Here is a 25,633-nt window from a genome sequence, read left to right on the forward strand (position 1 = left end):
TCATATTTTGCAATCTGTATTTTCTGTCATTTTCAAAAAATTGTGATTTCTAAAATGTCTTTCTTGACTTTTTGAGGAGGTACATGATTACATCCTCTGTCACAAAGATTAGGAGCCTGATGGTTCTGTGATAAGGCCCAGGTTATTCTCACACAGACAGACACAGCTGCGAACACTAGAGCTGTTTCTTTAAATACACCAAATGTTTTCAAAGACAGTTATATCAAAGAAAAGTCTACTAACAGAGAGGATGGTTCCTGTTTCATGTGGATGCCCACAGCCTACTCTTGCTTATTACCTGGGGTAAAGTGGGATTAACAACGGGAATGATGTGCTTCTGCTTCTCTGACAAAATGATGATGTCATCGATGGCCCACTGATCATATCCTTCTCCTGAAAACACGGGCTGCCACCAGCGAAACCTGGTGCAAGGTGTCTTGGCTGCAGCTGGCAGCTCAAGATAGACAAACCTGAAAAACAGAAATTCAGCAGAACTTCAGTGAACACAGTTTGTAGAGAGATGGGAGAAATACCACTGAACAGGGTAAAGAGGCTGGAAAGCCCGTATCTATCTTACATGTAGAAGTCCTCAGAAATCTTCTATGTATCTGGATACCTATTTATAACACTGCATACCAAGAAGCTTTCTTTGTCCTTCTTGTCTGTGGAGAATGTAAGCTCTTTAAGACAATGGCTATTTTTTACTCTTTATTACTATATTGACTACCACAATAAGGAACTGATTTGAACTCTTCAGCTTTCAATTAAACTGTTCAGCTGATTCATGTTCAGCAAGTCTTAACATTCTTCTGGTGCCAGCAAGTAACAGTGAAATATGCTGGCAAAAATAATTTCTCATTGTCTTCTGCTGGGTGGTCCTATTTGTAGACAAAAACGTCCTTCTCTTACAGTGCAACAGATTATGTAGCAGAGTTTTCTGTTGTGGATAAAAATATTTCAGCCTTCCTATATGGATCTTCATAAAAGAACTTAAGGTCTTCTCAGTTTGCTTTATGCTCAGCTTAGGAAACACTTTACGAAAATGACATTAAGTAAAAGCTGAAGTTTCATACCTAAATCACACCTACATTAAAAGGTACAATAATCAGTTACTTGTTCAGTCCTGTTTCAGACATCTCACATCTATGCATTTATACATCTATTCCTTCCAGCACTCTTTCTCTATATCACGTTATTTTGTACCACGGACCCTGCTTCGCTTGCTGGTTAAGACAGAGAGATGTGAAGAAATTGTTTAGAGCTACAAGGAACCTTCTTTTCCAGAGGATTCCTAGATGTACATGTTGGAAAATAAGGATTTGGAAAGTAAGATCTGGACCACTTTTGAAGCACCAGAAAAATAACTATGCAAATCAATATTCAGTAAGGACCATCACTCTTGGTTACTCAGAAGGGCAAATGTTTTGTCTAAAAACAATGTATTGGATAGTCCAGTGATGAAGGTTTCAGTATGTAGCTTCTTCGTTCCATGTGTCCTGTAATTTTGACGAAGTAGAGGTTAAACCACCTGCCCTGTGGATGAAGGGAAGGTGTTTTTTCTGGATTTTAACATCCTTATGGACAAATTGTCCAGCTGTGGGATGAGTGGGTTCATGGTGTGCTGGGTGAAGAACTGGCTGAAAGGCAAAGCTCAAAGTGTTGTGGTGAATGGGGCTACATCTGGCTGGTGACTGGTCACCAGTGATGTTCCTCAGGGTTCATTTCTAGGGGCAGTCCTGTTCAATATATTTATCAATGACCTGGATGCAGCAGTTGAATGCACCGTTAGCAAATTTGCTGACGATACCAAACTAGGAGGTGCTGTTGACTCTTTTGAGGGACAAGAGTCCTTACAGAGGGATCTAGACAGTTTGGAACATTGGCCTGCGATTGATGGGATGGAATTTAACAAGTCCAGATGTTGGATTCTGCACTTAGGATGGAGTAATGCCAGGCACAAGAATAAATTGGGAGAGGAGTGGTTGGAAGAGCAGCTCTACAGAAAGGGATGTGGGGGTGCTGGTCAACAGCAGGCTCAGTACAATTCAGCAGTGCAGTGTGCCCTGGCAGCCAAGAGGACAAACCACATCCTGGGGTGCATCAAACACAGCATAACCAGCTGGTCAAAAGTGGTGATTATCCCACTGCATTCAGCATTGGTGCGGCCTCGCCTTGAGTACTGTGTGCATTTCTGGGCCCCACAATTTCAGAAGATCCTGGAATACATTAGAGGAGAGCAACAAACCTGGTGAAAGGGCTGGAAAGCATGTCCAGTGAGGAGCAGCTAAGGACTTTGGGCTTGTCTAGTTTGGAGAAAAGGAGGTTGAGAGGTGACCTCGTTGCTCTCTACAGCTTCCTGAGGAGGGGAAGTGGAGCAGGAGGTGCTGAGTGCTTCTCCCTGGGATCCACGGGAATGGTTCAAAGCTGCATCAGGTGAAGTTTAGGTTGGACAATAGGAAGCATTTCTTTACTGAGAGGGTGGCCAAACCCTGGGATAGGGTTCCTGGGGAGGTGGTTGATGCCCCAAGCCTGTCAGTGTTGAAGAGGCATTTGGACAATGTCCATAGTAACATGCTTTATCTTTTGGTCAGCCCTGAACTGGTCAGGCAGCTGGACTAGATGATTGCTGTAGGTCGCCTCCAACTGAAATATTCTGTTCTATTCTGTTCTGTTCTACCCTATCCTAAACAAAGTGAAATGATTTTGTATTTCCAAGTGTCTACATCACCTTTAGAAAAGGACAGTTTGCTGAGTTACGGAAGTCCTTCTGAAAACATTGCTCATTGCAATGCAAAATGACAAGATGGGAAGATAAAATTATTTACATCTAGAAAGATGTGAACTATAGATAATAGAAATCATGTTAATACTTATGTAGACAAACTCAATTTAAATTTTCACTGACAGGCTCTCTTACAGCAAATTTGAAATGCTGAACATAATATAGTCTCCTTCAATACTTCTTTAAAGGAGTTTTTGTTGTATGTGACATTTATAGATGTTCATTAGATCTGAGACAAGAGACAGAGGAAATAGCAGATTTCTATACCTCTTTTGGGTAAGTTCTGTACTTGCTTACTAATGTTTTGCAGATATTAGCATTTCAGTCATGTTTCACATGGGAGGTGAGTGACTGGAAACTTTCTATTTTACTTCATTATTTTTAAGGCCCACTTTCATTAGATTTTTCCATCCTAGTGACAGCAGTAGTTTACTTTGGCAGCCTGGAAAAGTTTCCATATAATGACAGCTTTTAAACGTTATAACTTGAAATTATTACTCATGTTTTCATAAATTGAGAAATAGGTGTTTTTTTAAAAGCTGATGCAGTACAGATTTAATTTAGAGCAAAATTATACCTGGGTTTGCTGAAGTCAGAGAAATACATTTCTGCTAGCAGCTGCCAGTTGATACCGCCGTTATTGCTGTACTGCAGCAGCACACCTTCTTCTCTGCTGTCCGGTTTATTGCATGAAGAACTGTCTCCTCCTATCTGGATGTAAAACTGGACAAAATCCACCCAGGTTGTATCCAAATCCCAGCTTACCAACTGTCTTTTTCCAGCCTACAATATAAAGAACAGAGAGACAATAATAATATTATATATATCACTTTCACTATGAATAGACGTTATTTAAAGTCCAACAGATGAATATTGCACAGAAAACTGCACAACACGGAGGACACTGAATTCTGTGTTAACATGGAATGTTTTTGCCTTTCACACAATGATTCTGCTTGGCCATTCTTTATGTCTTAATGACCACGTTGTGATGCCACAAGAATTTTTATTATTATATTTCAACACACAATGCAACTTCACAGCACAATTTCCACACAGCTGTTTCATCTCATTCTTTCAAGGCCCCAGGTACCTTCAGAGGACAAAAAGCAGATGCTGGGTATCCTGAGTCAACCAGGGGTAAATTTTTAAGTATTCAGCTTTTTAATCATAAAGCAGTAAAAGGACATTTCTGCAGTCTCATTTCCCCAGTCGAAACTTGCACTGTGTAGGGTTACCCAGTCATCTGAAATTATAGCCCCTATAATACCTGTTGCTTGAAGCCCGTCTCCTACAGCAGAACAAGGGAGTGGCATTTTCTTTTCATGCCTTGCCTGAGTAGGACTTGTTCCTATGCAAAACTAAGGCTTTTTCCTAGCAAGTGTTGTAAATCAGGAGTCTTTCAACTACAACCTCTGGATTTGGTTTCAGGTTTACCTAAGCATTAAGTGAGAGAAAAAAGAGCCTCATAAATTTTAGCGAACAGCTTTTCCAAGGACGTTTTTGAATTCTAGCAGGAAACAGCTCTTGGATGTCTATGCTGTGGTCAACATGGTCACTCTCTGCATGTTGGCAAAGGAAGGCAGAGTATATTCAGCTAAAAAAAAGCTTTAAGTTTTAAAAGCCTTTTATTGTAACTGGAATTAGCCTGTTCCCCTCTTCCCCTGTGCCCTGGTGCTTGAGGCTGAGCTTGTGGGTTTGCATATCAGCAGCCTATGTGATATGAAGCTGCCCATGCTGAGGCAGGACAGAGGTTCCCACAGAGGTGACCCCCATGCCCCACGCCTGGCACAGCCCTGCAGCGACACAGCGCTGTGCCACCGCAAGCTTTTATAGGTAGGGCAAAGCCAAATATGTGCAGCTGGAGGGAGGCTGCAGGGATCATACTTTGCATTCATTAAAAGTAGCTGCAACCTGGCACTGCTCCCCAAAATGGATCAGAACTGGCAACACGCCTAGTATTCCTAATTCCCTAAAAATCATGGGTTCCTGTCCATCTCCGAGCACAAAAAGGTACCTAAAAGGAAAACATGGCTAAGTTATAAAATGATGCCTATGTTTTAAGTAATATTTATGGTTTTCTCTGGCTCACTTGTACATTCATGACCCTTCTGAAAAATTTCCAGACAAATCTGAGATAAGCAAGTGACGTGATCTTGCTGGACATAAGTAACAAGATTTATGGGCTGAGATTTAAAATATCATCTGTGGGTTTTAATAAGATGATATATGAATTTTAATCCTGTTCCACTCACCACCTCTTTCCCCTTTCTACCTAGTTCAGGGTAAACAGATAAATACTACTTGCTTGCTTTCTCAGAACATTTTACTTTGCTGATGTTGCAGGCTGAGTTCATAGCTCATTTGCAGTCCCCACCAAACAGGCCACGTCGCACTCCTAGACTAATTTCTGGAAGCTGAATGCTTGTGCTTTTGAAACTTGGTTAGCTTGCACCACTGATGAAAACTAAAACCCATGAAGAATCCTTTGACCCTTGGAAAACTCATTTAGGATACAGTCATATTGATTTGATCTTGAATTATGCCTGCTGTTTTGGTTTATTTGGTGGTTTACCCCTAGGAGCACAGCTTTCCTGGGTGGTGCTGTGAGAGTGAGATGGGCTGAGTTTTGGGTGCAGCCCCAATCTTCCTGGTGCAGCCCCATGTGGCTAATACTGGCCAAAGTGACACTGATAATCTTTTGGTAGTTTGCTTTCACAGCTTCATTTGGAGATCCGTAAGAATTTGAAATTATCATCATCAAATCAAACCATTGATAATAAAGATGCAAACACCCTTGCTGCCCCACGGGTAGGTGTATCCCAGCTGGCTGTGGGTACCCAAAGTATTGACCTGCCGTGGATCAAACTCTGGCTGTAAAACTATTCCAGGTGGGTTTTCCGTATCTACACCCCACAGCAGCTCTGCCTGCCAAAGGGTTAACCACAGAACCAGGTTAATTGAGAAAGGGCACAAGTGACATAAAACCTCTCAGGAATTGCAGGGGCTAACTGGAAGAGCTCTGTATTCTGAACACACCTACAATTGATTCAAATGAGTTGTAAAACAAAAGATAGAGGGTTGGCAGAATAAAGCCAACATTAATTCCGGTAGCAGTAATTGATTATGGCAGTAAATATTAGACATTCAAATAAAAAGTGGCTATTTGAGCAAATGAAAAGAAATTGAGCCTGTGAATATGAGCTCCCAAAACAATACACAACTGTTGGGCAACTATAAAAATAATTTTTTATTACCTACCAGCATGGCCACTATACGACTTGAAAAAGATCTAAAAAGAAGTGAAATAAACCACCTTCTGTTGATGCCACACAGACTGCTACTACTCAAGAAATGAATGATAACCTAACCCTTAGAGATCAATAGAAAGAAGCTAGGAATTTCTAAATGAGTTTTTCACTCCTCCTTAGCAAAAATCAGAAGAAAGATCATAGCAGGTTAATTCTAATTTAGCAAACTACTTATGAGAAACTTGGCATAAGGAACTGAGCCAGAAGGAAAAACATCTAACAGAGAAGACAATTATATAAAAAATCCAATTATCACAATTAGCTAGTTATACTGATTGGTTTATTATGAAATTTTCAGCACAGAGCTGCATTTCCAGGGGAGCTGGATGTGAGACTATGTAGGAGTGCCGAAAATTATTTGATGGGTTAGATTTTTGTAATGAGGTGAACAACACACAATTATACAGCATTGCATATTGGGTTATCCTTCTGGGACTAATCTGGCTTTCATGACAGCGGTGGCAGTTTGATCAAACCTTTAGAAGAGAAGCACATAGCTGCGTTTATACTCTTCCTTTCAATTAAGAACAAAATCCAGTACTAGACTCAAGAAGCAACAATAAAAAATAATTCTGTGATTACAACCCGTAATCTTACATCTGGTCATAAAGATCTCTTTTTATTTTAGTTATAATTGTTATTAGTTAGCAGAATTCCCTATCTCTCTTTCCTGCTCTATTATTTTTGTCTGCAAAGCATCCAAGTTATACAAAAGAGTATGCTCCTACAGGCTAACCACTTCCTTAAAGTCTGGCGGCGTTGCTTTTTCAGAAGTTGTTGGTCCTGTGACCTCCGATTAAGCTGCCTGTCCCCTGGAAAGCAAACCTTTCTCCATCCCTTTCCCACAACAGTACAGAAAAAACAAATGGGAGCTGCTGGAAGCTGAGAAAGTCTTAAAGCAGTCTTAAGTCTTAAAGCAGAAAATGCACAATTAAGACCGTATGAATGTATACACTTCCCAGCACACTGACAATTTACTTCCTTCCACTACAGCTGATATTTCTTGAATACATTATGCGTGTCTTTCCCTACTTCTTTTGATTGCTTTGTTCTTCACCTGCAGAGCACAGCTGTGCTGTTTAAGGCACTTCTCATACTGCATGCAGCTTTCTGCCACCTTCCTTTGCCACACAACCGCATCACGCTCCATTCAAACCTACAGTATGTGCCTTTCTCAGCCTCCCATCCCTCGTTAGTACCTTGTTGAAGTACAGTGAGGAGCCAGAGGAGATGACCCCACAGCCTTCTTCAGGCTTGACGATCTCTCCCCCAATAATTTCCTGCCACTCTGTCTTCAGGCTGTCTGTGTTCTCGAAATCAGACATGACAGTCGAAGGAAGGGGATTTTCAGGCTGACATTCAGTACCCCGAAACCCCAAGTCACACCTGCAAGGAAGTGTAAATGTAACAAGCTTTTAAAGACTTTATTTGGCACTGGTAATTACTTAAGGTGGTGCACTGTCCTTTAAAAATGAGATGTGAAATAAAAAAACATTCTAGGATTGGAATTTTGGATCCTGGCAACAAACTTGAGTAACTGTATAACGGAAAAAAGCTAAAAACCTCTAAAAAGCTAAATAATAAATAATATAATTACTTTAACGTAGTAATTTATATAAATTTAGTTTTATAATTTATGTTTTATAAAATGAATACAATGTATTATATTTATTCATCTTATAATAATTTATATTTAAAAAATTAAATAAAAATAAAATTAATAATTAATACACAATAAAAATATAAAAAAATTAAAAAATTAAAAAGCTTAAAGAAGTTTCTAAAAAAACCCTGTGGTGTCCAGAAAGTTTAAATCTATAGTCTGTACCCTTGGTATTGCACCCAGTCTGACAAAGGCTGTCAGGCAGTGCTGAGCTGGTCCCTGGCATCCTTCTGATCCCCAGCAAAACAGCTCCAGCACTGAGCTGATCTTTGCGGTCCTTGTGGGAAGGGCTAGAGGGGCCACAAGGACACCTGCGGCAGGACAGCCCTGTGCCACTGAAAGCTATTCTGATGCCTGGATCTACCAAGGGTATGGGTTCTTGGACAGAGAGGTGTGGAGCAACTGGTTGTTAATGTTGCTTGAGTAGTCTAACCCCCCCCATGGCTTTTATTTTTTAATGCTTAATCTAAAAATAAGAACAACGGAGCAGGGTGCGGGGTGGGGAAGCAAAATAATAGGATACCTGAAGTAGCAGGAGACCATTGTTAAGTGGAACTGGCAAATGCTTTATACCTGCAAACGCCGTGGTCACACCAGCCATGTCCGCTGCACATGTTTGGGCACTGCTGTCCGATGTAGATGTTGTCTAAGGCCCATTCATCTTGGGCTGTGTAGTAGCACTGACTCCAGCGGAAACGTGTGGCGCTGGACCTTAAAACCAATAACAACACTTTTATTTGCAATTCTTTACAGAACTGTAGGAAAAAAGATGCAACCATAAAAAAATAAAGTAAGGTGTTATCACAATCACAGCTCAGTCTCCAAAGACTGGCACAACCAAAGGCAGATTTTGGAATTGACCTTTTTAGATGATGGACAGGGCTATATAATGGCCTTTCCATCATTAATGACATTTCTGAGGAAGGCTGCAGATGTGTTACAGGGCGTTTTGTGCATTATTTTAAGATAAACCTATCAATGAATATTATCAGATTTTTATTGAGTGCCACTCTGCAAGGGTCACAGGTTGCAAAACCAGAAAGGTGGATCTAGGGCATTAGTTTAATCACATTTTTGCTCACAATTAACAGGATATAAGTTGTGTAAAAAGGTTTCTTCTGATCTTTATAATTAAAAACAACTATTAAATTAAAGTTCTTGAGTGTAAGCATTTCTCCTCTTTGAATACTGGCTATTTCCTTCAACACTAATTAACTGTTTTTTATTGGCTATAGAATTTTTTTTTGTCAGGATGATTCTAAACTAGATTTTACTCACATACTACTGGTGACATTGCAATCACAAGTTTTTAACAAAGATCCTGTTTCATAGCACCTGTTTTTTTTCCCCATGGTTAATAGCTCACTCTTGGCCAACTACTGGAACAAAATCTATAATACCCAATGTTTAATTCATACATTCATACACGTATTTTGAATACATTCATATTAAAAAATAATTCATACATTATATGTAATATATTTATATTTTTATATATATATAAAACTAAGCTCTGGGTATTTCTAATATTCTTCAAGCAGAATACCTTGCTCTAGTTTCTCCTTTCTAGTTAAAATTTTTCTCTTCAACAGCTTTATTTTCTTTATTATAGTGGGGTCAGGTAACATATGTATTAAAAAGTGCTTGGTGTTGGTCCTCTAGAGATTGTCCAGTGCAACACTGTCATTTTCCATGCTGAATGACTCCTGCTAGCCAACCCCAGCCTCACATCCACCACCCTCAAAAATCAAGGCTGGAGAAGAGATTGAATTATGAGAAGACGAATTTTTTGTCACTGCTGAGCCTTTCCAACCTGCCCTGCCAACCTGCGCACATCCAACAGGTTACAGGCACTGGCTAGAGGCAGCTCCCAGCTGGTAGGCGCAGGGATCCTCCAATCTATGCTTGTGCCAGAATGAGATTAAGATAAATATGTTGCATGTGAAGTGAAACAAAGATGGGAAATCATTCATTTTCATGCAGCAAAAGGGGCTGTGCTGGCTGCGTGATGCATCTGGGAAAAAAGGGGTGGGTGGGGGCAACGTGGGTGCTGAGGCTGGGTTGCAAAGCTATGTAGGGGATGGACAGGGAAGGCAAGTTTGACTGTGGAGAATTAAAAACCAGACTTTAAAATGGCACAGGCCTATGCCTGGCCAAGGGCTGACTAGACAGGCTGTGGATGAGAAGCAGGAGGTTCCTACAAGAAGTAGGAGTTTCTTTCCTAGCCCGTTTCTGAGCTGTACGGCTATGTTATGATGGCACAGGATGTAATGCTGTTACTACAATTCAAGACAAAGAGCCCTTCCTCCTACCCCCAAAAATTTATGTAGAATAAGACCTATTAAAGTGAATATTATAAAGGTGCCTGAGCCACCTGCTCACATGTATGGAAATAGAGAAGTGGATAAAGGAGGGCTGTGCAGCCACAATGAACAGTACAGCTGAGCAGGTCATGTTATAAGGACACAAAGATTAGTTTAGTACACGTTTGGAGAAATTTTTAAAACACCAATTTTGAATTTCTTTAGCAAACAAGTGAAGCTGTCCAAAGGCTTATTTTTAATTGGAATGACCCCTGTTTGTTTTAAATATCTGCTTGATATTGCAAATACTGTAATCATTTTTACAGCACGCAGAGCTAATCTGTGGGGGCAGATCTGCTGATTAAATACTCCCTCAGGATACAACGTATTGATGGGTTACATTAAAAGAGCTATGAATTATCCATTAAAAGTGCACAATGCCAGTAATCTGCACATGAAGGACTTCCTAAGCTTGCATAGGCACAACGGACAGTCCATATTCACCACGATTATTTACTGTTTATTTTTGAAGTGCTCTGAAGTCAGCTTGTCAGGTTGGTGGTGGCGTTCATGTTCGCTACAGAACATCAACAGCACCGCAGAGAGCCCAGAGAGGCTGTGTGCTCCGGAGGGAGTGCTAACACCTGGTGTTAACTCTCATGTGGGCTGAGCAAAATAACAATACTGAAACCAAAGAAAGGTTTTAGAGCAGGCAACGCGCCCCCAGCCATGACCTCCCAGCACAATAAAGTCGCGTCATGTTGTCTGCCCAGGTGACAGGAGGGCATGCCTTGCGGCCAGGCTTCTCCAGTTTTTGGTAGGGAAGGCATGTGGGTAGAGGTGGGGTGTGTGACTGCAGCCCAGGGGTATCTACACAAATTGGGGAGTGGGAGGGGGGGATTCACAGTGACAGAGGGGTAATTTTGCCATCCCATGGAAGTCTTGTGGTGCCCAACAAGTGGCGGTGCTGCCTGGATGCAGTTCCCCATGCTGCTTGGTGTGGCGTTGGTGGCATTTCCTCAGCCGCTCGCTGGCCTCTGCCAGGCGCAAACATCCCTGCAGGGTGGCTGTGGGGGTTCATTGTGGCGGGGTTTGGGGCACCCCTCACACCCACCCTACGCAAACAGCGGGGAGAGCCCACCCACAGGTAATAACGATGCACACCTCTGTGCCCAGGGCAGCACCACAGCTGAAACCCCACGGAGAAGACCCCTGTGCAGCACTGCTGCGGGGCTGTTCCCTGGGCTGGGCCTGCACTGGCAGGCATGGAGGCTGGCAAAGGCTGGCAGCACAGAGGCCGGCAGCACGGAGGCCGGCAGGCACAGAGGACAACAGAGGCCGGCAGCATGGAGGCTGGCAACACAGAGGCCAGCAGGCACAGAGACTGGCAGCACAGAGGCCGGCAGCATGGAGGCAGCAGGCATGGAGGCTGGCAGGTATAGTAGCTGACAGCCTGTGCTGGGGCTCGCCTGGGTTTCGCCTCAGCAAAATGTTTCCCTGGGCAGGTTCAGTGTCCCGCTCCCGCTGCCGGGCTGGCCACCCCACCAGGCACAGAGCACAGGGTCACGTGCCGCTGGAGCGGTTCTGCCTTCCTCCTCGGGTCTCAGATGTTGGCTGCACGTCAAGCTAAGGGTGAGCTCAGCTCCCCTTGTTTCTTAGAGGCTCCCCCAGATGAATGCGGTGATGGCAGGAGACTTGTTTCCCTCATTTAAGGGAGGAGTTGCGTTGCCGCCTGGAGATGAACATGCAGCTGAAAAGGAGGTGTGTGCATTGGCTGGGCAGCTGGGGACTGTCCCTGGGGAGCAACATCTTAGCGGATGGGGGTTATTTTTAGCTTCAGACAGAGAAAGCTCTGCTCCAGGACAGCTTTGTGGCTGCGGCAATCCCATGGCCCCCGAGATGCTGCGGGATGAGGGGCTGCCCTCACCTTCCCACCCAGCCAGGCGGTCATGGGCAACCCGCGGAACGCAGGGCCGCTGTCACACGGCTGTGGGCCACAACAGCTCTCACAGACTCAGATCCCTTTCTGGGCATGGGATAGTGTGTGTTAAGCTGAATTCGCAACTGCAAAAGCAACGTGGCCGAAAGGCTGGTCCTGCTCACTGGTTTTGAAAGCTTTCCAAGGCTGCTCTTGCACCTTGAGGTAACAATGGCTTAACAGGATTATGCTGTTAAAAATGGTAATCAGCATTTTAAAAAAGCCATGTTAACTGAGAAAAGAGAATAAGGAGATGAGTGTCAGCTGCATTCTCAGTGATAAAATATCAGGTTTTTGGACAGTCACCATTTGGACACCTATTCAAACGAGAAGTACAGTATTGAGGAGTTATGAAAGCATTTTATTACAACCAAAATAAACTACCCTAGTTCCTCATATGTCTTCCCAGGTTTGTTCGTTGGGGTTTGGGTTTATTTTTATTGGTTGTTGGGGTTTTTTTTCTTTTTTTTATGCTACTGGAAGGCAATCTGGCTTTCTGATGAAATATCTAAGTTAGGCTGATGTCAAATAAAAGTCACTGTTGTTGTGTGACATTTTACATAAGCACAAGAAAATCATGTCCCAGATGTATTGTGAGTGAAATAATGTTCTTTCTGTTATAGACTTTTTCTGATATGTGGGTTAAAATAAAATCATTGTCTTCTCTCCTGATATTAAAACCCCTAATGATCTAATGCAAATTTGTAGCTGATAAAATTGTATTTGCTACCTTCTGAGTTACCGTAATTACATTTACCCAATTATCCTGAAACTCTCATTCAGTCATTAGGTGTTGATTTGTTTATGAAGTCAGCAACTGACAGCTGCTTGTATCTCATTAAGGCCTGTTCATATGTAAATGCATCCCATAAAACTGAAATTAATTTTCATCAGTGTTAGAAATGTTCAGTTCAAGTACAATACAATTTCAGTGAGCAGGTGCATATATTTCATTTCTCCAGTACAAGTCTCACTGTTGCAGCAGACCTCCTAACACCTCAAATCTCAGATAACACGGGGACCTTGTAAACCCATGCTTGCCAGATGCAGAACATCTACAGATGTGCAGAAATACCAGCATGCCCAGAAAGTTTTACAGGAGAAATAGGTGCTGTTTTTAACAACATCCTGGCTGCATGAGCACAGCACTGCAGAAGGAGACTACCTGTGCACCCAGGGTGCAGACCCTCAGCAAAGACGTGTGCGTGCTGGAATAAAAGCCCTGGCAATCATAGCAGGGCTGCACAGGGGTGTGAAGGCATGTCGAGGCTACCAAGGGCCAGAGCAAGGCTAATGAGACCTCAGTCCTCAGTCCTGAATCCTTATTTAGGTGGTTTATTCCCCTGAGCAGTAAGCACAGCGCAGGCTGTGTATTTGGCAGCCCTTGTCTTGTGAGGCTGAACCAGAAGGAAGGTCCTCAGAGTCCCCTTTCCCTCCCCTCATTTTTGGGAAGGCAGATGACCTGGCTCTCCCCCTCTGCACTGTTCTTCCCAGCCATCACCAAATTTTTGCCCATGGATGGTTGTTGCAGGGGGGCATGGGTGGGGAAGGGAGAGGAGAAGGGGGGAGGACACCCTGAAGAAGAGCCCTGTGGTGAATATTTGCTACCAGGCCCCCGGGATTATGCCCTCTGTGTCGCCAGACTGGCAGAGCAGCTCTCCACGTCAAATGTTCACCAGTAACCTCCAGGTTTGTAAAGGCAGAAACTTGCCCTCAGTTAGTAAGGGCGCTTTACAAATACAAAAAAAATCCCCTCCCAATCTCAACCCAAAGGAGCAACTGTGCCCTTGGTCTGCTTGTTGCCAGTGAAAAGGAGGGGAAAAAAGTGGGAAAGCGGCTGAGATGTGTCTGGTGTGCCAGATTGCTTTTGGTGGGGAACATGCAGCCATCCTTCCTCTTCACCCTGATTACACCACAGCACAACACAGTCATACTGAACATGTGCTTTATGAAGAGCAAAGTAATGTTCAGTGGTAATTCGTACCTTAATTACAAACAAAACCCTGCTAACAAACAGGAATCCCTTCAGATACAAGATAGAGTGTGAAATAGTTATGATTTGTGTGCAGCATAAAACAGGAACCCAGCTATTATTTCATCATAATTTCTCCCCACAGTATCCTAAATTAAAATGGAATTATTTGCTTCTGTCACCTCATATGCTGAGGAAAATTACTAGATCCTAAAGAAAAAAAGGCCCACAACATTGGTATTATCATCAACTATACAGTGTATAATAATAATTTTAAGTACAGTATATATCTCATAAATAAATTTTAAGATAACAGCCTACTCTTAGAGTATAACCTGCAAAATTGTAGACAGTTTTTAAACTCCTAAGTGCCTAAATAAACCATAGATTTTACAGCTGGTGGCACATAACAGCATGTAAGATTTAGTACATTATAGTCTAACTGCAAAGCAGTTATTTATAGGCTTACTTGTGCCATTTGGTATTATCTAACCTGATATACTTTAAGGATTCAATACTTGCCCCTGATGTTTTGCCTGGAAATAGGAAATTCTGAGTATTGGCTGTACAGTAAAAATGGCCAGTGTGTTGAATGAAGGTATCATCGTGGGGTGGCTGGTAGAAGTAGGTTGTGTTGAGGCCGTGGAGAGCACAGAAAAATGATGAAGGACAGGGAAATACAATGATAACTTAATCTGAGCAAGCTCTCATTGCAATTGCTGTGATGGATTCAGGTCAAACATAAGCAAAGTGTAAATCTAATTGGAATTACTTAATTCTCAAATGAAGGAAGCCCTGAAGATTATTGAGATATATGACAACTTTTCATTTGTACGTTATAATGAAGCTTTTAAATAAATAATGGAAGAAATGACCTAGTTAAATAAAAATGTTAGGGCACACAAAACAAGTTTGATTAAAATAATATGAATAGGGTAGTGCTTTCTGATAATTTTTGTTGCTGTTTTTTGCAGAAGAGGATGTTATTTTTGAAGAAATGCTATAAAAAGAAACAAGAGGTAAAAAATTCCCAGAAATGAATCATTAGTTATTGTTTATACAAGGCTTTGGTCTGAAGATGTAAACAATAAGGAATGTGCAAAATAAAAATTAACAATCCAAATAAAGCCTTCCTCCAGTAGGGCATTTACAGACAAGCACCACTATTTCTGAAAGGGTCTGAACCTTATTAGAAGAGTCACAGTATGTATTAAAAACAATCCTAAACAATAGCTTCTGGTGACTTCACCATCATTTCACTCTTCTGTTATGTAAGGAAGGCATTTTATGTTAAATATCTGCAACAGGTTCAGCTCAGATACCCTGGCGCTCCACCCACAAGCATAAGTATGATCTACAGAGGACTTGATCTTTGTCACAGCAATTTAAAACTAGATGAATTATCTGCACTCTCAAAAAAATAAAAAAAAAAGAAAGAAATGCTCACCAAGTCTTCTGTGGTAAAAGGACGGTGATTCTCCTCCACTGAGTAAATTCGCTGGAGTGGTAGATACTTGCTGATGTAAACTCCTGACAGCTCGGCATACTGGGAAGACATTCCTTGAAGTAAAACATTTGAAAACCAGATTTAACATTGAGGAAGAACTGGGGACAGAAGAAAGGGTTAAACATTCACTGAATCAGGAGCTTGTCTGGGCCCAGATGTTGGTGTGAAAGACCCAGAGGCAGAAAAATGCTGGCATGATGCAGAGAAATTTCTCAGAAAGCTAACAGTAGTACAATTGAGGATAGGAGAAAGCCATATGACTCATTTAAAGAGTTTAGCATTAATGACTAGCAATGCTCTGTTTCCCTCCATGAGATATCTAGCTCATTTTTTTCACAATTCTTGCCCTAACATCTAGCGCAGACTATGAAGTAAGTCTGCAAGTCCACTATGGAGTAAGTCTATAGAACTGACCTCCAAACTTTTATAACAGTCATTTTAGAGACCTACTTGTGAGCCCTTGCCTCTGGACTCTGGGTTCCCTTCGCTCCCTCCATCTGCAGTGGGAAGCAGCAGTAGCAACAGACATCGCTACACAAGAGCACCCAACCACGGTCTACTGAAGGTGCCACCAGAGGCCCATGCTCTGCAGATGCATTTACCTTTGATGCCTACAGCAAGTGGTGTAAATTCCCCTTGACTGCTTCTATGATTCTTTCTGCATTTAACTCCTAGATTCCTAGAGAGATCTGTTCCCCAAATTTTCTTTCTTCTTTTCAGAAAATCTGATCATTATCATGTCCTTTTTATACAAAATATAAATAAAGTCCATTATCCTGGCCTCTTACTGTTTTCTAGACCTGCCTTTCCCATGTTACTCCATTTTTCCATAATATTCCATTCATTTATTTATGTATTTCCAGAACAGCAACCAAAATTTTTATGCTGAGATTTTGATGAGGTATTAATGAAGTGCTTGAATGTTACTACTAACCTGTGTGCTCCTTTTCTAGCTACCCCTTCAGAGTCCCTTCTGCCACTACTGTCACAGCACAGCTCCTCCTGACCATCCCCACCTCTCTGAAAACCTTTCATTGTTCACTGCTGGACTCATGCCAGCAACATCAGGCAAGAGGGAGAGCTTTGGGACAGACACCTGCATGTGCAAGCAGCCTACTTTGACTGCTCTGAAACTAATAATAAAACAATAATTCTCTAAAGTAGTTAGAGCAATTAAGAATATTTTAATAGTTAAATTATATCTAATTTATATATATAAATATAAAAATATATAGTAATAGTTATATATTACATATGAAGAAGGGCAGAATGTATTTAACAGAGAAATTTATTGCCCAAATATCTTAGAGTATTATGAAGACCTGATAGCTTATTCTGTTTTGTTGGGGTTTTTTTTTCAGTAGATTTTCTAAAGGCTTAGTTTCCTTTCCAGCATTTTTCAAACATTTTTTGTTGATTCATCTCCCCTAGAAGATCTTACAAAACAGGATCTGATCAGTGCTTGTGAAGCAAACAAAACTTTCAAACATTTTAATTAATTAGTGTTTTGTGTATTTGCCAGATTACGTCCTTGAAATATACTACAAATAGCCTTCTCCATTACTCTTTTATCACAGCGACACGGGTGGTGTGAGAAAAATTATTTGGCTGCAAGTTCTTCTCTCTGAACTCAGCTCCACTGAGAGAGAAAAGGAGCACTAAAATCTGAAGGCAACTAATCTTCCATTGATGGCAAGGACAAACCCCAAACACCCACCACTAGGAACTATTCTTGGACACCATGATGATGCCTGCTAGGTATAAAGGACATGAACAATGTTTGAAATACAGTATTTATAGCTTTCCTCTGAATTCTGTTTAAGGTAAGAAAGCATTACTTCGATTTGCAAAATTTAAAAGTTCCCTGCTCTGCCCACCAAAGTAAACGTGGTGAAACACAACGTGGCAAACGGTAACAGGACAATGCTTTCATTGCTCATAGAAGATTTGGGACTGGACATTCAAATCCCTCTCTGAACCTACAGAGCATACAGTGAAAAGGCACTAGGACAGATTCCCTGACACCCTCTGAATCTGCTCGGAGGCAGCCCAAGGACCTTGGTTAGTTCACCCTGAGGCCACGGAAAGTCTAGCTTGACATCTAAGAGGGAAAACAAAAGCACAAGTTATGGCCAAATGTGCTATTCACATTTGTGCTGAGGCAGAGCTGAGCCACACGGGGGAATAGCAGCTAACACTGCTATTTGCACTTCTAGCAGAGACGGGGAAAGAGCTGGTCATTACGGCCCTGGACTGTGTTTGAACCAGGGAGGGGAGATGAAAGGCTCTATATTACAATCCCCCGAAGGAATGTGCTTTCCATTTATGAAATGGCTGCACACAAGGGTAGAAAGAATTTCTATCCATTTAAATTCCAGGAAACAGTAGATGCATTTTGCTTTGAAAAAAAAACCCAACCCAAAACAGTAGCACAGGAAAGATCTCAGCCATTACTCTGTAGCTCTGTCTAAGTGTGCCCCAGTTCTTTTCTCAGGCTTGGTTCATTTCTGTCAGTTTTGTGTTTAAGGTTCTCAGATACCTTTCTTCCAAATATCATGAAGAACAGAACAGTTTAAATACTTCTATTGGTAATTTTGACTGACTTCAACTGAGAATTTCTTTATAGAAAGGGGAATGAGGGAAACATCTCCCTTTGTTCAATGCCACACGTGTATCTCTGATGATCTTTGTATAAGCAGAGTTTATGGAAGACAAAGGTCCTCGCTGCCAGCCTCACCTCCTGAACAAGGTGCCACGTGAGGCCATGGTTGGTGGAGTAGTCCAGTTTCACCTGGTTGTCCATATGAGGAGTAAATGCCTGACCGCAGCCCATCACCAAGTTGAACTGTATCATATATGAAGCTCCGATCTGCATAGACTGGGTCTCCACGTAGCGCATGCTAGAAGCTAACTTTGAATCTCCTGTAAAACTGAGAGATGTAAGGAGAGAATCAGGATCCATCTCCAAAATATTTCAGAAGGGAACATTAAGAATGGTTCTGGGTTAAACGCAGTGCTGCTTCTTTCTTTGTTCTGTAGATTGGCACATGGGACGAGACCATGCACAGAAGCATCTTTCTGTTGGTACCTTCTGCAAATTACCAGAGAGGCCTTGATGTATCCCAGAGTGTGAAACACTGAATTATTCTGTTAGTTCTTACTATATGCTCTTTGTATTAAGGATCACATTAGGATCAAGCAATGGATAATGTACAGAAAAAACAACATAAAGTTAATTCCCCAGGAGTGTCCGTTGCCTAAGGTCGTGTCACAGTAACAGCTGTAGTTTCATTCAAACACTGGACAGTAAAGATACGCTGCATTTAGTTTAAAATATTCGTATTTGATTGGCTTTTCATTCCACTGATTTTCAAGTGATTCTATATGCAATGCATTCATTGACTTGACTATGTTTTGGGATTAATATTGCCTATATTCAGCTTCTTTTCTGCAAGATACACTGATACAAGAGTTATATTATCCAGTAGACTGGAGAAGATAATTTTGTCAGTAGTAATGTTTGGAACAAACCAAGCCTTGCATACGGTACAAGGTACCCAGTTATCACATACATGGTAACACAACATATAGTTTTAAATTATAGGGTTATTTCAATTTAAATGCAGTTTTTTCTTCTATGCACTCTTGAAAAGGAAAAAAAACCAACCCCAAACCAACAAATGCAAGAGAGGTATAAGAAGGAAGTAAGAACAACTACGTTTTGAATCCTGCACACTAGCCTTCAAATCAGAACGTTTTTAAGAAATTTCACACAGAATAAAAATCGCCTCCTTCTTAGTTTGAGATGTTTAGTTAGTGTCTTCAGAAGTATTGTAGTCCTTTCAGCTAAAACATTTTCTAAAACTGTTTTTAAATGTGAACAATTTAGGATAGGGATTGCATCTTTTTACAGAAAACAACTGCAAATTATCATGCAAAAATAAAAAGGTACATTCAGTACACTGATGACGGGAATAATCTAGTTCAAGGTTGCCCTTATGGTCGAGTAAGTTACAGTTTATCATCTTAAATAAGAAACCCTGATCTTTCAATACCATACAATAAAATATATTAGCTTCTACCCCTGTAAAGTTCAAGGTCATGACGAAGTCAGCATAAAGACTAGGAATACAAGTCAGCGTTACTTAGCACTCTTTTAAATTAATTCACTGACCCACACTCTTTTCTATAGTGTCCCTTCCAGAGGGTGCAGTTAAGCTAAGCCATAAATGTCAACATGTTACCTTAAAGTTCTAGAAGAAATTACTGAAAGCTGGCATTAGTTTTACCATTATCAAAGTGCTCTTACTTGGCAGTTAAGGTCTGGGCTCCTTTTTGCTCGCTAACCTTGCTCTCTGCAACTTTATTTCCTAAACGATGATCCAGTTCATGGCATCATATGAAACTAACCAGTCTACGTCAATCAGCACCACAAACCAACTGTGGATGGACATTCCCTGCACTGCTGGGGCACTGACATGGACAATTGGACCAGAAGGCAGTAAGTCACCTTGGAAAACTGTATCACAACTGTTTGCTCTTTCAGTGAATGTTGTCAGTGTTTTTGTTCTCAATGGGAAGGATAATTTGATGTTGAGCAGAGGGTATAATGTCCATTCATCCGCGGTCCAGCTGGCAACTCATGGTTTGTGGCTTCATTGGTAGACCTGAATGCACCTCAGAAGAATTTGTTTGGATAATGCCTGAACTTATTTTTCTTTCAAAATTTATTTTATACTTTTCAAAATGACAAAAACCTGCAAATTTAGAAGTTAAAGCTGACTTGGACTGACAAAATTTTAATTTCTACAATGCAGTTTGAAATTTCATGGCTGATGTGGGAAAACAAAGTTTTACCAAAACTCTCTTGGGAAATCTGTGCCATTACAACCAGGCTCTCCAGGTATCAGTCACCTATGTGCAGTGTAATCAGCTGAAAGTTATAGGCAGCAATGCTTTGGAAAATGATCTGGCATTGCACACATAAACCTGCTCACAACACATCACAGTTACCTAAAGCTCATCTGAACAGAATAAAGGAATTGAAACTAAACAGTTTGATGAATTATCTGCCCAGAAGCTGTCTTCCCCAAAGTGATGGAAGACAAGTGAAGGACCGATATTCCGTATAGGCGCAAAGAAGTAAATATTTCCTTTTTTCTCTTTGCCTCCCCAAAAATTCCCTCTATTCAATATCACAGGTGTAAAACTAGGGAAAAAAACCTTAAACTGTCATCTTTTTTACAGGTGGCATTCAGGTGATGAGTAAAACAATTTAAGTTTAGTATTAATTTTCATTTAATAACTTACCCACTGGATATTATTTAATAACTTAGCCACTGGAAATTATACAATACATTAAATAAGCACTGTTTTAAAGGCAAAACAGCTCTTTAAAATGGATATTAAAGAAATGTGTAAAAGGAAGGTAGTGATGAGATGAAGACAATCTGTGATACTCCATAAGAAACTCTTTTAAGGGGAGGAAATCACATTACGGGTTCACAAAGTCCTTTATCATCCATAAATTGCCTCCAGCTGAACAAGGGTAACATTAAAGGTGGGGGCTCCACCTTACTTGCCACTTCCTCACTCTCCAGCTCTCCCGTGTCTGTGGTTAGGGGCATGCTCTTCTGCTGGAATACCAAATATTTCCTTTGTTCTGGGAGTCACGCAGCTGCATTACGTTTCCAGATTTTGTAAAAAGCAGAGTAACGTCCCTGGCGTAACAATAATTAACTAAAAAATCTTCAGAAATGAGAATGCAGAGGCTACATTTTTGTATAAGTATGTAGCTGTGAGTTGGTTTCTGGTGTGTACATAATTAGACCTGTGGAGGCGCAGGAACACAATACCCATAGGTGCCCTCAGAACAATTGCTCTCCCTCCAAGCACTGCCAACTAATTGGTACTTCTGGGAATGATATCACAGCCAATGTCAGCCAGTCTGTGCTGTTCCAAACTGCTCTGGGATCCCCAGAGTTACCATGTTTCAAGGCCGCTACTTTCAGGAATACTGAAAAGCCACATTGGATGCAGCTAGTTTTGTAAAGCTGCATTGACCGAGAATATTGACGTGATGGTCAAATGCTCACAGCAGCCCCAACTTTGCTTCCATCAAAAGCAGGAGATGTTTATGTCTTTTCACATCACATCACATCTACTTGGCTAAATAATTCCTAAACATATTCATATATTTTAATTAAGTCAATTACCCGAAATAAACTTCCTGCATGTTACAGAGTACTAATTAATCTAAAAGACAAAACATGTTATAAAACAGGTAAAATATCAAGCTGATGTAGGGCAGCTATATTACATTGCTCCATAATGATAGTTCGTTATGAGCCAGATTTACGGTCTTCCCTCAGGCTGCTCCAGGGACAGTGGGACACTCTATTGTTCATTACATTGAGTTAAATCATAATGTTGTCATCTGACTGAGACAGTTTATTTATATAAAGCTATTTTATTTGTGTCCAGATGAATATTAAAAAAAAAAAAAAAACACAGAAGAAGTGTTATTAGCATCCTTACCAATACTTAAATGCAACACTTCATAGGCATTTGGGTCAAAACCTTGCCTGTGTATGAGCATCTTATAGAAGTGATGAATTAACAGACATCATCAAACATTTAATTTCCAAAGTGTTCTGGAATCCTTTCTTTAATAAATACTTTGCTGTAATAGTCTAAAGACCAATCTGAAACCAAATGTTGATGATTACAATTGAATAAAGTGACTGTTCCAGATATGGAACATTATAAAACACTCAATAATCATGTTTGCTCAAAACATACGTATATCAATAAACCCTTCCTTTCTAAATGAAGCCAGCTATTGAAAAGAACAACTTCCCTCTTCAACAAAAATAAAACACCCTCAGTTCTCCCAAATTTTAAAGGATATGTATTTCAGATTTACTGATTCTGAAGCAAAAGCAGAGGCCTAACAGACAATTAAAGGCAATTCACTGAAAATGGGCCTGGGGATGACACCCTGTAAAATGATTTATAGCACATTTCCCATAGTTCTACTAATGAAAAAGCAGTTGTCAGACTTTTCTCAAGAGGGTGGTGTCAGTGCTACTGCAAATTCTGCTCATAGCAAGACATGAGTTAGAAAACGAGAACCAAATGGACTCACAGCTGGGAAAAGCCAACAATAATTAATTTAAGTAGCAGCCATTTGTACAGACTTTGTGTAAGTTTAAAAATTTCCCTTGAGAGAAACAAGGTCAATGAAGGATAGAGTTCATGTCTTCCAGTGATAATGAAAAATACTTATACATAAATAGTAAGGAAATACTGCAAAGGATTTGATTCTTTAGTTGATGCATGGGAAGTTCAGCATTTCCACTATGACTGAGCACTACAAATCCTAGCCAATATATGTGATGGAGAATTTAGCTTAGTGTTTATTATATTGATTCTGATTTAGAGTCATAGGAGGAAAGCAGAGGAACCTCTGCTATCTTAAATAACCTACCCCCTTCCCCATGATAAGCTGGTCTTACAAGAACAGAGGGAAAACAATGTCATTAAAGGGCTTTCATTCCAGCTCTTTGATGAAGAAGATGCAAACAGTTTGAGCCCTAACATGTTGTTTCATTTTAATGAGCAGCGAGTATCTTCCTTGTCCTTATTAAAGTGGTTAATGGTGCTTCTACTGCCTCATTATCACCGCTAGAACACATCCAGTGTTGTTCCTACTGCTAAGCCAACTCCTTTTAGTTTGACAGATGATCAGAAAGTCAAATCAGATTGTTCAGGGATACTTGCTAATAAAATTCCAACAGTGTTTCTCTGAGTGTCCATGGGGATGCTAAAATTATTTGTATTTTCTTGAGGCTTTCTATAATTACTGTGATTGTACTTTCTCCAAATAAATATATCTATGCCAATTAAAGCCATACTGGGTTTATATGTTGATCAGACTAGCATGAAACTGTTATTTGGTTTTAATCAAAACATAGAGATTAAATTGAGCTTCCCTTGTATTAATTCTAAATGTTACACTTACATACTCCAGAATTTAATTTTTGTGAATTAGGTTAACGTTTTACTAATTCTACTAATTTACTAATTTACTTATTTTTACACAATCCTAACAGTTTTATTTTACTTTGGTTTTCACTTCTTTTTAATTTCTTGCCTTTTTTGGGGGGGGGAGGGGGCGGGGCAGGTGATATTTTCTTGCTTTCGTTTCTAAATACACTGCACATTTTAGGCATAATTGCAATTTGTCATAATGCTGATCACAGTATAAATGACAAAATGGATAATACCAGACAAAATTGCTACAAATAACTATTGTCATTCTACCAGCATTCTGCTGCCTTTACTTTTGGAGTGTAAGCTAACGGCTATGTACACAGATCTGAACATTACTTACAAAATATTCAGAGTCTGTACATAACAGATTATTTCATAACCTGTATACTCATATTAGCCTGACTGCATTTTAAGTGAAGACTATGAAAATTTTCTAAATTGTTTCCATTAGGATATTATTCAAGTATTTTGTGGGGAAAGAATGCTACATTCAACATTCCCATCTAACAAAAATTTCTGTGCAATGGCATATAAAAACTTACTGCTAATTGCAATTAGATTAGCAACTGTATTTTTGTCCATAATGTGAGGATGAGACACAATTTTTCTGAATAACTGACAGAAGGATTCATCTGCAGGAATCACTTGATTCTTAGCCGGATGAATAGACAAAGAATACAAAAGTAGAATAGAAAGGAACAAATTTTTCTCACCAAAGAGTCCAGTCATGTCCACAGTAGGGCTGAACATTTCCCAGGTAGAATCCCAGAGACTGTGTGACTTCAACTAGGTTGGTGAAGTCCAGGCTGATGCTATTGAAAAGCACAGAGGTCATGATAATTTCATCGATCGCCCACACATCTTCACCTTGAGAAGAGTGATACGGTTGCCACCATCTGAACTGAATGCCAATCTGTCTTGCATCTTCAGGCAGCTCCACTGAAATTATTCTGGAAAACACAGGAAAATTATTATTGAAATTCTTGCTGTTTGTCAGAATTCTATGGGGATGTATTTTATAGTTATTTTTTCTCACTGACCCTAAAAATCGTGGGTTAAATTCAGCCTCAGCTGAATTACCTTAGCATCTACTGGTATAGCTTCTACCAGGGACAGAGGAATTGTTAGTTCTCTTGGTTGTCAATGAAATTGAAAGACATTCATGTGCAAAAGCCACAAATAGTTTCCACCAATTTTGTAAATTTTGCTGCTAGTGTGGGGTGCTCTGTAAATGTGAAGGTGCTCTTCCTTGCCAGAAGAAAACTGAATGCCCTCCATTTGAAGTTCAATTGCTTAGACTGGCAAAGGGATGATCAGTTGACAAGAACTTGTGAATTCCAGCTCCATTTTCTGAGACTCAGTAGATTTTATTCTGATATGAAGACACGCACCTTCCTAATAATGTCTGTGCTTGTTTCTGCACAGCACTGATGTCATGCCTGTGCTGCTCCTGTCCTAGAAGAACCCACCCCTGTAAATTGCCATGTTCAAGTGGAAAAGGTTCGTCTTGTCAGACAATGTGATTATGTGTAGTCTTGTATGGCAGACTCTTTTCTTCTGTAGTTACATGGAGATACAACTGGAGGTGAGTCCTAGGTGCTTCTCCTGGTATGCAAGGTCACCTGATTTGTCATGGCAGCTATGTCAACAAAAGTATAATTGACAAACTGCAAAGAAAATTAAGAGTAATATCTAATTTCCAGGAGCAATTATGGTACTCAGCAGCAGGGAGCATGCATTAATTGCCACAGCAACGACACTTTCTTGAAAGCTCCATAAATCACTAGGACCACGGTGCCCCACACAACGCACGTGAGCTGGGAAACAGACTGGCAACAGGGACATTCGTCTCCGGCAGTGTACAATTACTTGCTGTCAAAAGAGGTTTTGGCAAGCTCATCATATAGCTGATTATTTTTCTTTCTCTCTTAGAGGAAATGTGGATAAAATGACAAATCAGAGAAACTGGAAACATAATTTTGTACTTTACCACCAAGTTTTTTTCCAGATTTAAGGCTTTCCAAGCTGTCTGTTGTAATATTTTGTTCTGCACATGTGAAAC

General features: G+C 40.5%; 1 protein-coding gene across 1 annotated transcript in view; it reads right to left on the minus strand.

Moving 5' to 3' along the window:
- RELN (reelin) overlaps nucleotides 1-25,633 on the minus strand; it is a 297,990-nt gene that overhangs the window by 70,747 nt on the left and 201,610 nt on the right. Inside the window, 7 exon segments of the mRNA XM_055711198.1 lie at nucleotides 299-470; nucleotides 3,360-3,565; nucleotides 7,293-7,479; nucleotides 8,330-8,467; nucleotides 15,457-15,569; nucleotides 18,254-18,446; nucleotides 24,285-24,521. Coding sequence (XP_055567173.1) covers nucleotides 299-470; nucleotides 3,360-3,565; nucleotides 7,293-7,479; nucleotides 8,330-8,467; nucleotides 15,457-15,569; nucleotides 18,254-18,446; nucleotides 24,285-24,521 — 1,246 coding nt within the window.

The sequence above is a fragment of the Falco cherrug genome, chromosome 5, assembly GCF_023634085.1.
Source record: "Falco cherrug isolate bFalChe1 chromosome 5, bFalChe1.pri, whole genome shotgun sequence".
NCBI classification, from domain to species: domain Eukaryota; kingdom Metazoa; phylum Chordata; class Aves; order Falconiformes; family Falconidae; genus Falco; species Falco cherrug.